Source organism: Ascaphus truei, chromosome 1 (genome assembly GCF_040206685.1).
Source record: "Ascaphus truei isolate aAscTru1 chromosome 1, aAscTru1.hap1, whole genome shotgun sequence".
Classification (NCBI taxonomy): domain Eukaryota; kingdom Metazoa; phylum Chordata; class Amphibia; order Anura; family Ascaphidae; genus Ascaphus; species Ascaphus truei.
The window spans coordinates 109197191-109213560 of record NC_134483.1 but is presented as its reverse complement, the minus strand read 5'-3'; the positions used below and the strand labels follow the sequence as shown (position 1 = coordinate 109213560).

At 39.1% G+C, this 16370-nt stretch overlaps 1 protein-coding gene across 6 annotated transcripts in view; it reads left to right on the top strand.

The window, feature by feature from the left end:
- The window catches only part of KIAA0825 (KIAA0825 ortholog), a 440138-nt gene that overhangs the window by 254414 nt on the left and 169354 nt on the right, over positions 1 to 16370 (top strand). For 4 of the 6 annotated variants that reach the window (XM_075593181.1, XM_075593165.1, XM_075593159.1 and 1 more), the window contains one exon: positions 7078 to 7172. In XM_075593181.1, the coding sequence (XP_075449296.1) occupies positions 7078 to 7172 (95 nt within the window). Of the gene's footprint in view, positions 1 to 484; positions 3852 to 4193; positions 4532 to 7077; positions 7177 to 16370 lie in introns of those variants that run through there. The other 2 variants (XR_012800113.1, XM_075593175.1) reach the window with 2 other exon arrangements.

The window sequence follows — 16370 nt, the reverse complement described above, 5'->3', positions numbered from 1 at the left end:
GATGCCGCTCGGCGTCAGCGTGAGGATGACGTCACCAGATGACGCTACCGCCCAGCGGCATCTGGTATAATCAAAGCCTAACTTAGCACCTAACAAAGCAGTGTATATTGTTTTTTATTTCTGACACAGTGTACTTGTCATGTTAATGGTTAGGCATCTTTAACATGAAATTATTTTGTTTTTGTTACATGCTATTAAGAGCTTTAATGTAAAAACTCATATTCTAAAACGTCATCAAGAATGAGAGCTATTTCCTAAGGATGTAAAAAGATGCAAATGTTTTTTAAGTTAAATGACTATTGTACAGTAGCTACCACAACAGTAACCATGCAGTTACTATCAATACTGTTTCAGTAGCAGCGTTACCATTTGGAGCGATACCATTTGTCAAGTAACAAACTGATCCAGCAATGAGTAAAAGATGCCATCATTTTTACATTGTCATAGTCCGTCTTAGTTATCACTTATGATATTCTTTGCTTAGAACCAAGACATCTGGGAAAGAGCAACTAATGTAAACGCCATCGACACAAATAGTTAACCAGGAAGAAATCCGGAAAGACAGATAAGTGTGTGCAATAATAGTGTTCTCAAGTAGTATCCTACCTGTCCTTAAAGTAATGTAAGTGTCTCAACTATTTATTTTTCTAAACAGTTTATCAGCTGCTGTATTAACATTTGTAATACACATCAGTTGTTTGAGGCAGACAGGGGCACCTGGGGAAAAAGCAACATCTTTCAAAACACACCACTTTTTATTTAACTGAATTCCCAAATCACAATGTAACACTGTTACTGTACATGATGGCAAATCCAACCATTTGTTTTATGGTTTGTGACTTAATGCTAAGCTTGACCAGTGTTGTACTGTACGTTTTAAGTCCATATCTCTGCACTGCTACATTTTTGTCGCATCAGAGAGAAGCCGTAATGATTCGTAACACAGTTTTCTAAAAAGGAATTTAAGTTTCCTCCTAATTTCCAACTTAGACTTTTATCATATCCTCATAATGGACCATCCTCCCTCCAGTCTGTTAAAATACTGATATAACTCTTTTTTTTTTATCAACATTTTTATCTCACACATTGTTCTTCTCTTCTGCCCATTTCTGCCGGCTTCCTGCACTTGCAGAATCCAAAAACGTCTTAGTACTTCCAAATACATGCTCCCTCAGATCTCATCTCCTAGTATTCACCTATATGACCTCTCCATGCATCTCCCTTCATACATTGCCCCCACTTCAGTCCCCAAAGCCTTTGTGTCTTGCAATCATTTTCCTGCCGTGCACACTACTGGACGAAGCGTGAGATACGGAGTACTACACCTTTTTATTTACAAACCAGCACAGTACTACTTTTTTTTTATTGATAAACTTCTAGTTCCACTGTCAATTTAAAGACCATTTGATGTTTTCTTCTTTCTAAACATAAACATTGTCTAAATCTTTCTAAAATGTAATCATAAAAGCGTTTCCAAAATGTTAAATACATTTTTAAATCGCACACACTACTGTAACACACATTTTAAAGCTGCAGACCAAGCAATATCCTACATGTGTATTTTTTTTTAAATAAATCAGTTCTGTACTATGAGAAAATACTTGTAGCGTTTAAAAAACAAAAACAATCTCTAAATTACATTTTTAATGTATTATAATGTGACCAGCTTTTTTTTTTCTATAGCAACAATTTATAAAGTAATATTCCCTTCCTCTTTTGAAAGCGGCTCTGGCACACCCCTTTTTTAGCCCTGCCCTCTCTCTAGCAGTGCACCAATTGTATATAGTGGCTGCCTAGTCACATGATCTTCCCCACATAACTTTGCATCTTTGGTCCTCTTCTGCTGCACTGACAGCCATTTAGTGAACCCCCAACCCTAATCTTCGCTGATCGATCACAAGAGAACGGATTGATCGACAACTTAGCTAATTACATATTGTGTGGATTGTACTGATGTGCACATGTTAAAGGCGGAAAAAATTTGGTTATGCCTTGACGTTGGCTGCAGGCTTACAACGTTTTGGCCAAAGGGTTTAACAAAATAACCCTTATTCATGAGATCACTATTTTATTTTAGCCTTATTGGTAGGAGCGCAGGAATCATTCTTTTTGTTTTTCTATATGTAAGGCCGATCTTTTTACCAGCAGCAAACTTCTAAGGGGGGGAGCGCTGTAATACAGTATGTACAGTCTTTCACTGTACAGTATATACACATCATACTCGATTGACTTTGAGGAATGTCTTTTATACCACAAGTGAAGTTGTTCAGCAAATGAAATCAGGGAAGATTGCGGTATAGATCTTCTTTTTTGAAATGGACTTCTTACAAATCTTGTTAAAATGCATGAAGTTAAATTAGAAAGTGAGATGATTGCATGCCAGTTTTAAAGTCACCTCGCAAATCACACTTTAATGAATCTACCCCATTGTGTGCAGAGAAAGGGACTTTTTCCACAAACGGTTAACTTGAAATGAAAACATCGCTCATTCTCTTTTTTTTTTTTTTAAACGAACAGCCCCTTTTCCCCATCACGGCGAATTAATTATCTGTTATCTCAAACAAATGCCCACTAAAATAATACAGTTCACTTTTGCCTTTCTATACTGTAGGATGAGTAGAAAATGTGTAATAGGATGAGACAGGATTCAAAATGTATCGCCCCACTGTAGTGGATAAAAGATTGCTGACCACTCTCTTAAACAACTTTTGCAACTAAGTTGACGGCAGAGTGAGAGATAAAGAACATGTCCTCAAGGTTCTGCAAAAACATAAAACACTGTACTAATTTGGGATGCAGATACAACGTGTATCTTTTCTCTTGCAGCTTTACCCAACATTTATCATTATTGTGCTAGAATAAGACCTTCAAGAAATGCCAAGTGAGAGCAAAATTCTTTAGCTCTGATAGTTGTTTTTTTTCCTTCCCCAGAACTCTATTAATCAAAAGGTGACAGGAAAGTTTTATCTTTTATATAACATTGAATTGTAACATTTTGGACAAAACAACGAGTGTCATTGCTCTCAAATGAGAATCAAATAACAAGGAGGCACTCCAGTGGTCTTTTCAAAAGTGTGCAGTGACAAATTCCAGGATCAATGGTTCGGTCATACTATAGTTTGGACCTTTGTCAAGATCCAATGGTAAAGACAAACAATGCCATTTCTACTTACAAAAATCAATACAGGGACACCCCTGAGTAGTGTTTTTGAAATTACAATACAGTCTACATAGCCCCACTCTAATCAATAGAAATATTTATTACAATGGTTTATATGCAATAAGTACTGCCGATTTGTAAGGCGATTTATAATGATGACTTACCTTTGTTGCATGTACAGTATGATAGGATGCATTGATTTACATTATATGAATCATGCTCCCACTATGGGCTTTTTTTGACACGCGTTGGGCGGTGAGATTTTGGCAAGTCCATCATTGATAAGACCGTTCCAACATAAGACATGGTTACCTACTTTCAGCCTTCAGTTTGGGGCGCCCCTGCTTCTTAGTGTAACTTTATAAGAGTAGTGGTATCGCGATCTGCCATAATTCTCAGCTTCTTGGATACTGCCTCTGGGTGAACTTCCAATCAATTAAACAGCTACCACAATAGTGCTACAAGTTGTTTATTTTTTTTATTGGGTTTTTCAGAAGGTAGGGTACAGCATAACACATCACGACAAGCTGGTACTGAAAACAGTTATTATTTTTTTAACAGATTGATAATAGTATAGCTTTCGTACAACCTGTTAGGATCCGAGAGTATCCAGCCCTCCTCTCCATCCGGAGGGGGGGGTGTTAATGCACCCATCAAGAGGAATAAGGATAGTTAAAAGGGAGAAAGGAAGAAAGAGTGGGGAGGGATGGGGGGGGGGGGAGACAAGCTTTTTTAAATTTGATACACTTCGTTTATTTTACTCTAACACTAGAGTGCTACTAACCTATTACAAGAGCCTGTATCGTCACATATGGATAGCATTGTTTCTATTAGACAATTTGATCTATATGAAACGCTCCTGTATTTCCTCTCCCCCTTTTTTCCTTGATTTATTGTTATGTATATACAAGATATACACAGTCAGGGATTTAGTTTTAATTGAATTACGTACGGAATGTTATTCTAGTATCACACTACCACAACATTAAAGCAGCAAAAGCATTTTCCCCTTTATTTATTTATTTTGTTATAGGATTGATGCAGGGGCTCGCCAGAGCTGAACTACCTCAATTTCAGTTCCGGAACCCCCTGCTTCCTGAGGTACATACCTCCATAGTGGGTGCTGGTGAGATCTTCTGGACAGGAGACTCCCTGTCCTTTTGTTATTTTTATGTCTGAAACGCTTATTCACATTATCTGTTATATTATTAGGTCACGTGTATTACTGCTGTGAAGCGCTCTCTACATGGATGGCGCTATATAAATAAAGATATTCAAACATACATTTGGCCAACCTTGGTGCCTCCTTAGGAACACATTTGGGAGCAGGGCATTTTTTTCTGCAGATGTCGTCCCAGTAATGTCAGACAGGTATACAGTTTATTCTCCCAAACTGTATCACTTAATACTGTATCTCTATTCTTTTTTTGTTGGTATTCTCTGTTATTAGATTAGTGCTCGCATGTAACATTTTTTCCAAGTCTTGCATGTGTAAATTTCCACACTTACTGTACATTGATTTCCTTGATTAATTGGGCAGTATAAAAAAAAAAAAGTACATTGTCTCAACACATACAAGTCTAAAGCCAAGTCAAGTCTCAATTTTTACAACAGTACCTGTTTTCAGTTATGAATCGCATTAGTACACCACGTGCAGATAGCACTGACGCAATTCATATACTGCAAGGAATTCAATCTTATCAGACATGATTTAAAAAGTATCATTTTCAAGTATGAGAATTGACCTTGGGTTCTCGTTTTGCATATCTGCACCCCCTTTCCTCTCGCTACGTGCTGTTCTCAGCATTTCTTCTGCGCCGCAGGGTGAAGGCAGAGTAAAGACACGCCGGAGCCGGTCACATGGCTCGCATGCTAGGAATTATGGGGCGTGGAAATGCCGAGCGTAAGCAATGATTTACCACTCATCTGGAGGAATAAAGATGTCTCACGTTCCTCCAGTTTTTCGCCGGACATGAGAGGGAGGTGGGGAGAACATTTGGTTTGCATCTTGCTATTGTGGCCGGCCATTGAGAGATGACACAGCGCTATTTCATGGCCTGCGGGTGATACAGGAAGCGTGTTAATTATAGCAATAGTAATGTTTACCAAATGAATAAGCAATAACATGCTTCAACCAAATTTCAAAACACAAAAGTGCCTAATATTTAGTAGTTGGGGTTCTGTACCACATTTCGGAATACTGCAATGCATTTGACACCAAGGAGGTTGAGAGCAGCAGGACCCGTTTGCTTTCTTATTGGTTATAAAACAAGGGGGTAGCTCAAAGGAAAGTAATGCCTCTTTATTGGTGCACATCCTATTTTAATTGGCACTGATACTTGATTTGTCCAATTTGTCCAATTTATCATGGACAAAGGAATTTTGCATTATAATGTATCACTGAAGCAGTAAATTATAACGTATATTTTATTCAGGACATCTCAAATAAATTCAGCTTGATAAAGTTAAAAACTAGTTAAGGCAAATAATGTAGGATATCCCTGTTGGGCAATGTGGTTCTTTTAATAAAGATAAAGCCCAGCCATTGGCCCATCGTCTGGATGGATATACAGTGTAGGTTTCTCCCTAAACAGAGTATTTCTTAACTTAGTTATAAAGAAAAATACACTAACACTCTGCATATATAACGGAATACATGCGGTGCTGAACTCAATGGAAAATGTCCCAGGTATCCACACATAGAGAAGAGTAGCGCTCTAAAATGACTTGTCAGCGATGTACCATTTATTAGAGGTCCAATGCAGTGGACCTTTCTCAAGGCGCCCCACCGCTGATGAGAGATTTTGGAGTACCACCCTTCTCTCCATGTGCTTTCTTATTGAGACAGCAGCTGTACCTGTTTGGTTTCTTATCACCAGGTCCCTGTTCCATTAGAAGCTTCCAGTGTCTTGGAATCAAGATGACAGACTAAAGAGTAATTACAGGCAAGTGTATAAATTAGGGTGCTGCAGTGGCACTATCTTTTTACCTGCTGAATTTCTCTTGAACCGGGAGGTGGTCAATGATCAGATTCTTCATTTTCAGGAAACCTTCCAGTTCACGTAAGAATATAAAAATGTAAAGGCATTCCTACTTTAAATACCTAATACATTGACTTTTTAGCGGCTACGCCAGCTTGTTGATTTACCAAACTGCTAAGCCTTAGCGCACATTAAGGCCTGAACTTACCATAAAGATGCCTTAGGGCTTAGCACCACTTGTTAAATCGCGGCCTTCAGGGTTTTACAGTTTGAGCATTATTTTTTTTCCCCAATACAAATTATTCATGTGTGTTTTCATATGCGACTGTTTTGTAACCAATATGTGCATAACAACCATTGTTCAAAATGAGATTCTGTTTATTGTGCAATCAGTAATACATAACAAGAGTTTGTGATTCATTTGCTTAAAGATATGTATATGAACCATCTGCTTATTGTAGTATTTTGTACCAATTTTAGATAAGAACCATAAAATGCCTTCTAATTAAGATACATCATGTACCATAAATTCTAGCTATGCTATGTTTATTTCCTGGTACACTTATTGCTGACAGTAGGAAATGCAAAATGTTACTATACATTCAGAGTAACCAATTATTTTCCCTTTCAAACAAAGACTTGAGCTCTCAGACAAAGTAGTTGGGCAAGATGCCATTACCAGTTGGAAGAATAGCGACAGAAAAGTTGATTTATGTTTTAATAAATAATGGCTACATCACTAAATGGATTTATAAATGAAGTGTTGCCTTATTGGAATAAAAACTATCCACTGGATATGATTTATATGATCAGGCCAAGCCCCTGTTTCAGGATTCCTCTCCCTGCTACTTGGTCCATCACAGATGGAGCTTTAAATTACTAATCATAATAACTATGATTAATAAGTAACAAAGCTTTTTTCACATATATCAACAGTCTGCCACAACTGAATGGAGCTGGGATTGGTCAAAGTTACTACCACATTATCAGGGACTGAATCCGACCACCTTCTGGGTACTATTGGAACACAGGTATAGTATTGATCTATTTGTACTGTAAAAAATGTCTAGTTTTTATCCCTTCTACTTAAAGTAAATCATGTCACATGGTGACAATTCAGGATGTCACCTAAACATTGTGAATGTTCTTCCTGACAATGGGACATTGCTATATTATTTATTTAATTTGGATGGGGCCAAACATTTCCCATTTTTTAGCAAATGTTTGTTAGAGGAGCTTTATAAAATGAGGTGTAAAATAGAATGATCTATCCTTGCTTTTTAAACTAGAGTAGGAAGGTGCCTTTCTGTATATTAAGTATGAGAGGGGCTGGAATGCATTTATGTATAAGCTGCCTTCAAACATACTGTATAAGAATCTTGTTCTGTACTATTCTGATATCATTTTGACGGGTACGCCTCGCACCTGCAAAGCATTCTGAACCTAATGTAACACCCCTATCCCCCCTTAGTGAAACTAAAAGACTCAGACAGTCCACAAAGACGCGGCCAACACTTTTGCGCCAAATAACAACAGTCCTGCAAATTGTTGGTGCATTTCGTGCACGTTGCAATCCCGATTTTGGCGGGAAACTTCTGCGTTACAGTCTTTGCACAGCACAAATAAAATTGCAGAATCGAACAGCATAATAAAAGCATAAGAGCATTTCCTTGTATGTATGTGTGGACGGACGTTCAGAGGTACACAATTAGGGGTTTTTATAATGTGAAATTATAATAGGCTTTATTGTGCCTGTTCCTTTTCATCAGGAAAATTATCCAAACACAGGGGGGGGAACAAAGCTTCCATTCACTTGGGAGTAATTCTAGTGAAAACACTATGCAACCAATTCACATCTCCCTATTCAAGCATTTCTCCCCAGCCCCAAACATAGCATGAAAATAAGCAGATATAAGCAGTCTCTTAAGAATGAAAGTCTTATCTGTTTATCAGCTGTAGAGTAAGCTTCTCTGCTCTCCTGGAACCGCACTGAGCGTGCACAGAAAAATACCAGCATCCAGGTTTAGAAGTCTTATTTGGGCCTTGTGTCTTGAAAGCAGCTCTGCTAACTTTGGCAGAGCTCAAAACAAGTGTGTCTCCAAGTTCAGCTCAGGTGTCAGCTAAAGAGTTCTCACTTCCTGTTTGAACAGACAGGCTTTTGTAAGCCATCTCAATCAGGCAGGTGGTGTTTAGTAATTAACTACCAGAAGTTAACCACCACACTGCTAGATTAAAGGCACATTACTGAACAGGGATAAGTCCCCTGTTACAGTATGAATGTGTCTTTATTTATATAGCACGATTAATGTACATAGTGCTTCACACTAGTAATACACATGACAATCATATAGATAACAAATAATATAAATAACACATAAAGGGGAGAAGTGCTTCAGACATAAAAGCAACATTTAGGAAGAGGAGTCCCAGCCCCAAAGAGCTTACAATCTAATTGGTTGTTACAGTAGGAATGACATACAGAGACAGTAGGAGGGCGAGGGAAATACCCACAGTCCATAGCTTATGGGCAAAAACTTTTTGGGGTTCCAAAAATTCCAAACTCGAACCCCAGGCACAAAATCGTAACTCCTTAAGCCAGAGCACCAAAAAATATTAACCCCTTAAAGCCCCACATTGGGAGCCAACATGTAACACCCCTATTCCCCCCCTGGTAGCAGGGATAGGGTGTGCAGTGCAAATGGAGTTGTTATAACAGTCCTTAATGCTTTGACAGGGTTTATACCTGCTCAAAGGGTGTGGTTGCTCAGCGGTTTACCTGTTCATCTCAGGGTTGTTGTAGTAGGTCCGTGCCGGCTTGTAGTAAGGAATGGTGATGAATAAAGAGGGCGCCAGGAACTTTTTATTATTTATTATAACAGTAAGCAACTTCTTCATGATACACAATGCATTGTGAATAGGACAGATTTTCAGCATACACAGTGCAAGACTTCCCTTCCCTCTCACCATGAGACTGGTAGTGGCTCATCTCATTGAAGATTTATACTTAGGGAGTGGTTAATACTCTGCCCCAGTATCTGGGCAGAATAACTGTTGCCACTTGGTCACGCCACTAGGCATGTGACCCTTAACACTAGAGAATTGCAGGACCTAACATGTGCCTGAAAGTGCAATATTTAGAGAAACATATACTGTAGTAACTTCTCACATGTCTAGCCTTGTGAGGACTGGCAGGGTGCTACACTAATAATAATATCTTTATTTCATTTAGGACTTTTCTCCCAATGGGATTCAGTGCTTACAAATTACAGTATAGTATGCGGTACGCAGCAGATAAGATTGTTACAAACAAAGTACCCGCCCAGATGAGCTTACAATCTATGTTTTTGGTGCATAGGGCACAGGGAGATAAGGTGACTTGCCCAAGGTCACAAGGAGTTGACACCAGGAATTGAACCAGGATCCCATGATTCAAACTCAGTGTCATTGTTTATACAGTGAGCGTCTTTACTCAATGAGCCACTCCTCCCCACTTAGCTGTGAACACAGTGAATATCAGCCTGCATTAGGTGTTCAACAAACTGGCTGCCATTAGAAAGTGCACTCTGCCTGTAAGGTACTTCAATTCATGTTTATGCTGATGACACAATATTATACATTCTAATGCCTGAGACCTTAAAAAACGTTTTTTTCTATAGAGTATACTTTTTTCCAAGTTACTATGCATGTTAACCTAAAATAGGGTATTTTTAAAGACTAACAAGAGTTGCGAAAATATTAATAACGAATGCATAAATGTTAAACCTTTCTTTACATGATTTTATGGTAAATACCTATGTTGACTCCAAAGTTAAGTTGGCATGTCGCATAAAATAATGCACTATTTTTTTTGCGACAATTTCAATTTGAGTTACGATATATTGGATAATTAATGTTTAAAAAGAGTTCAAGCTTTCAGGATCACTCAGCTCCCTATTTCAGGTAATTTATTTACAAAATAAACTACTGAAATAGCATGTATAAATAAGCAATGCTTTTTTAGTTTATTTTGTAAAAATGTTCCTAACATTAGTAGCCACTGAAGATATTACTTTTATTTTTGTTCTTTTCTTTTTTTTTATTACACAAGCTTTCCTTTCTGTTTACTGTACGGGCTAACGAAGTACCATCCACTATCTGTTACAGAACCCTATAGCAGGAAATTATTAAACCCCTTTTAGGCTTCACGCTACCAATGCATTGCAAAGGAATCCTTGTATCCTCCTCTTCACCTATCTCTGCTTTCTGTGCCCTCCTCACCTATCTCTCTGTCCCCTGTGCTCAAACTGGACCTATGTCTACCCGCTTTGCCCAGTTTTTACCCCCCTGCCTCATGCCCAAATTCTCATCTATCTTTTCGCCTTCTGAACCTTTGTTCTTTTCTACATCTTTGTTGCCTCATGCTGTAGCTGCAATGCCACAGGACAAGAGAAGCTGGAGTTATGAGGGTCACATCTCACACCCTACTCAATTAGGATAGCACTTGTAACTGTCTCCACTTTTTTTAAAATCTTAAATTGATTATTGGAGAGATTGCAGTGTATAAGGTTGGTTATTAGCAAACTGTTTGCTTACTTAACTCTCTGGTCTATTGTTGACCAGAAAGAACAGTATGTCTTGGTGACCTTTCTCAAATGTATGCCTCAATCATATTTGGAGTGATAATGAGCTGATTCATAATCTGATAAGACATATGAGAATTCTAAATTGCCCAGCACAAGGCTTTCTTTGATAGAAGTTTAAATCACTGACTGAAAGCAAATCGGTATGCTATACAGGTAATGGCTTGTGATTACACAGACACAGTCTGTTAATGGCAAGCATATGGTGAGCTACTTTTAGAAAATAAAATACACTTGTAATTTGCTTTGGCTGCTTTTGAAATTCTGTGATATGAACTTCAATGAATCAAATTGGCGACAAAGTCATTGGGTAGTCATGAAATGGCAAATACAGTAGTTGTAGTGAGCTGTATAGGACTTGTGAATTCTAGCCTTTTTATTTTATTTTGACATTATGTGATCAGACCATAACAACTCTTAGAGTCTGAAAAACAAGTGCATGTACAGTATCAAGGACGAAAAGAGAGACCAATTGTTGCGTCCTCCAATATAGAATGATTTTATTGGAGAAGTACCAAAAACACGGACTTGAGCTTGTCAGTGCAAGGTGAGACGATGCTGTATGTAATCGAAGATGCATTTTTATAATAGCCTTTAGATTGACGGGCTATGACAAAACTAAATTCATGGTGCTTTAATACGTCTTTGTCTACTTTTATACGCATTTTGACTTGTCTTAAGAATTGACATATTGAGCTAGTGCTTGTGTCTGTAAATCCATAGCTGCTAAAGGGCTCCAATCTCACCAGTGGGCTGAACAGGTGTGATTTTCTTTATGAAACATAGCTTGTGTAGGGCTGCGCTCGAGGTCGAACAAACTAGCGAATCTCAAAAAAGACCAAGCAAGATTTTGAAACGCTCATTAATCGGCAACAGCGTCACAGGTGTAGTGACTTCCTCACTATCTGCCAACAGACTGTGACAGTCACATCCAACACACAAATGTCAATTTGTCTATGTTCATAATTTAAGTACATTTTTCAACCCTCCTCTCTTGATTAAAGCAGCAATCCTGCTTTTATGTGTTTCTTTTTTTATATAGGTATAGGATTGAAGCAGGGGGCTCTCCGGAGCTGAACTGTGTCACTTTCAGTTCCGGGATCCCCTGCTACAAGAGATGCTTACCTCGGTAGGGGGTGGTGGTAGCAGCTCCAGCTGGCGTATGTGGAGCTATCGAAGTGGTGGATTTAAAGCTCCCGTGTCACGTGGGCCAATAAGAAGCTGTGACATGATCCCTTGAAGCTTATTGGCTTGCGTGACCAGGGCATTTAAACCTGCGAAGCTGCTGCTAGCATCACCTACGGAGGTACTGTATGTACACTGGCGACACAGTTTATTACACTGCGGCCAGATCCGCAAGCCGGGAGATTTCCCGGCTTGCTAGTGGCCGCCCCTCGGCGTGCCGCGCGGTCACGCGTCTTCGGGAGCGTGCGCCCCCTGCACGCGCGTCCAGGGGCTCCCCGAGGGAGCCCTGGTGTCCCGCGATCGCGGGACAGTGGCAGGGGGTTCCGGGGGACCCGGCGGACCCGGCAGCGGTAGGGAGAGCGCCCCGATCGGAGGGCGCTCTTCCGCTGCTTCGGCGCGCGCCCGTCACTCTCGGGCGCGCGCCAGGCTACTGCTGCGGCACAGAACGGGCAAATGCTCGAATAAACTGTGCCGCAGCAGTACCTTGGGAAATAGGACGTTTGGAGCTGCTTCAAACCTCCTGCTTCCCAAGATACGTACATTTAAAGCCATATGGTGCGCTAACATCTGAAGATGTAATTCAGGTATAACAAAAGCAAGCAGACATAACTTCTGTTCCAAATATACAGGTATTCTCAGGTATGTGGCAGATCAAAGTACATGGGATTAAAGAAGTCAGGATTCAGGTCTAACCTTTCTTAGAAGTTAAGATTAATTAATTAGTTCATCAATGGTTAAAATAAAAAAAAAAAAATATATATATATATATATATATATATATATATATATATATATATTGATATTTTCTAAGGACAGATTATCCAGTGGCCATTCGATTTACCCTGTTAAAGTATTTAATTCGTAAATCTTGTGGTTAAAAGTTCCCACAGTGTGAGTGCACTTATTCAAATTGTATCAATAAGAAATGACCTTACAGCACCCCCAGAGTGCCTAAATATCGGAACGCTAATATACTATATGTTTATCTCTCTCTCTATACACGCGCACACACACACACACACACACAACACACACACACACAAAACATTCGAAAAGCCTGGTAAAGCCTGAATAATACCTTAAGGAAACATTGTTCAATGGATCCATAATATAGTGAAACAATTATGGGGAAAGTTATGAGAAGGACGCCAGCCCTAAAAAAAAATTCAGTTTGTATTGAAGCATGCATATACAGAAATGTAAAGCACACAAACAGTTCATGCATAAAAATGACCTAGACCCGACGTTTCGGGCAGCAGTAAGGTAATTTCTTCCCACGACATGTACGTATTTATACACTGCAGTCATTTTTTATAAATCTTTTATTTTGTATAGGTTTTTGAAAAATTGTCATGAGTGAATTTCTCAAAAAGCTTCAGTCCAGCCTTTTCCCACTCAAATTAAATTGCATTCTAAATACTCCTAAATCTCTGGAAAACGGGCATTTGGAAAACCATCGCTTGACTCCATGATGATGTCATGGAGTCAGGTTGGCAATGCTGTAATATGTATTCAGAGATGGTTTTTGTGGTATGATACAGGTCGTAAAAAATTAACAGCTCACTAGCTCACGAGTGGCCAACTCCAGTCCTCAAGAGCCATCAACAGGTTTGGTTTTCACTCAGTCTTTGACTGAGCCACTGGTTCAGCCGCCTGTACTGTAGCAGGGATAGCCTTAAAACCTGACCTATTAGTGGCCCTTGAGGACTGGAGTTAACCGCCCCTACATTAGCCGGCCATAAATAACCAGACCAATTTTCCTCATAACCTCCACTGTTCCGTGCTTCCATCCCCTATTTTCTCCCCCTGTTATTTCCCTGTTACCGCCCTCTTTTCTCATTAATCCCTTTATACCACTACAGCCCTGTTAAACTCACTTCCTCCCTGAGGTCATCTATTGTCACCTGCCAACAACCACGGCACCTACAAATTGCGTGCACAACACTTTCATATTGCTCCCTGCCTGTACACACACTGTCACTTGCCAGCCCCCACAGCAACCTGCAAGAGCCTTCAATGCAGTTGTGTTTATGTGACCAGGCAGATTGCAAAGATTATGTAGGACTCTTGAGCTGGCAGCAGCAAGAAGAGGAAGCTGCATACTACCTTCTGCCATGGTCCATTTTATTCTCTCTCCATTCTGACTGCAAAGAAGCATGGGTCATCATCAAGAGGAGCAGACAAAGGGGCAAAATGTACACTCGCCCAGGTCATATACACACACATCTTCAGAGTATGCATTAGTCAATTAGAAGACCGTATTTTCCTTATTCCCATTATACAACACTATATTACAAGAACATTTTATGTTTTGAATACAGTACATCACTTATATGAGAATGCTATTGGCATTAAGCCACGTGAAGCTTTTGCCTTAGATTAAGTTGTGCATACAAAGGGAATTAATGCAATAAAATAAAAAAAATCTATATGACTTGCACCATGCCTCTGGGATGCAAGATAGTGTGCTCCTTTAATGTGCACTTAAACAAATTCTGACAAAGTCGACTAACTAGAATTAAATTTAGGCAAACTCTTGCCATTAAAGAGCTAATCAAATTAGCAATAAAGGAGAACTAATGATATCTCCTGAGATAATTATATGGGCAATTTAACAGTACATTAGAATACAAAAATGAAAGAAGGAATATGATCAACTAAACCTGTTGCTTGTGGGCTGCATTATGACAAAATACAGGTCTTCTCCATTTACTGTAATTCAAGCAAATATTTTTCACAAATACATTTGTTTTCACTTATAAAAGGAAAATGCTTTTACACTTTAAAGGTGAAATCCTCACGGGGCCTATATTACAGTAGGTTGTAGGAATCAAGTCCATAGTTTTCATACTAGGAAACACTTGTTCTGATATTCTGACATCCATATTGTTGATGTGTAAGTGTATGTATAACTGGTTTCCATTGGGTTTTTTTTCTACAGAAAAGTGTTTTGTTTGACTACGCATGCATAAGTGCATATGTGTGCATAAATACACGTATAGATGTATAATTATGTCAAAAATCGCTCCAAAAAAAAATTAATTTAATTTATGATGAATAGTGTTGTCTTAAATATTTGGACTTATTTTTTTTTCTGGGCAGAAAACATGCAAAACAAAAAACCTAGAATTTGAGGGGAATAAGGGGAAAAAAAAGTTTAAGACTTTTACCATTTTCTACATATTTTCTCATTTTTTTTTTAAAATCACATTTTGTGCATAATGGTTTGTGAATTTGTGTCTTTTTGATTTAAAGTAAAAATAATCTCGGGAATACCATAGGTCTTTTCCAGGATCAAATGTAAACACTGTGTTGGAATGTTAACCCTAAAATATTGCAGCAACAATTGTTACAGAGTTTACTCACAAAATAAATAAAATGTGTAATGGGCGAAACACCTATTTACATGGTAACACTTTCCTTCTTGGCTTTCATATGGGTCCTCTACAAACATGACAAAAGTGTATAACCCATATCCCTTCCCCTCTTGTATTTTCCCTTTGTAATTCACAAACCATATCACAAATTGTTGTAATTGACATCCTATGTTGATTATTATCTCAAATTAATGACCAAGCAGAGTATTCTTCAACAGGGGTTCTTAGGAACGTTTGGGTTCCCCAGACATTCCTAAAGGGTTCCCTGCAATTATCAGATCATTTGAAAATTGTACTAAATACAGAAGGAATGTAAATTCATCTGATCTCAGACGCGCTATTAGAGAGGGTTGGGGGTTCCTTACAATGCATCTGATCTCAGATGCGCTATTAGAGAGGGTTGGGGTTCCTCACAATGCATCTGACCTCAGATGCGCTATGACAGAGGGTTGGGGTACCTCACAATGCATCTGATCTCAGATGCGCTATTAGAGAGGGTTGGGGTTCCTTACAATGCATCTGACCTCAGACGCGCTATGACAGAGGGTTGGGGTACCTCACAATGCATCTGATCTCAGATGCGCTATTAGAGAAGGCTGGAGTTCTGCAGAATTTCACAATATAATTATAGGGTTCCTTAACCAAAGTTGAAAATCACTGGCCTAATATTTTGAAACATACAGATGCAGCCACCAGTATCCGATCACTTGCCTGGGTAAAAACTAAGGCATCTCACAGTAAATGCCTCAACATTTCTGTGAGATTCCTAATGGCCCATCGGATTAACAGAGCAGGCCATTCAGTTTGAATGGGACTGCAGGGCCCTGCCCCACCCCTCCCCCCTGCTGTATTAATCCGATGGGCCATTAGGAATCTCACAGAACTGTTGAGGCATTTACTGTGAGATTGCCCCAGATTTTCCAAGGCAAGTGATCTAATACTGGTAGCTGCATCTGTATGACCTCTGTATCCCTTCTTCCCCCCTCCCCCCCAAGGGTGCAATGTGGCTTATTATATGTGCATACTGGGATTTAACAGAAACCCAAAA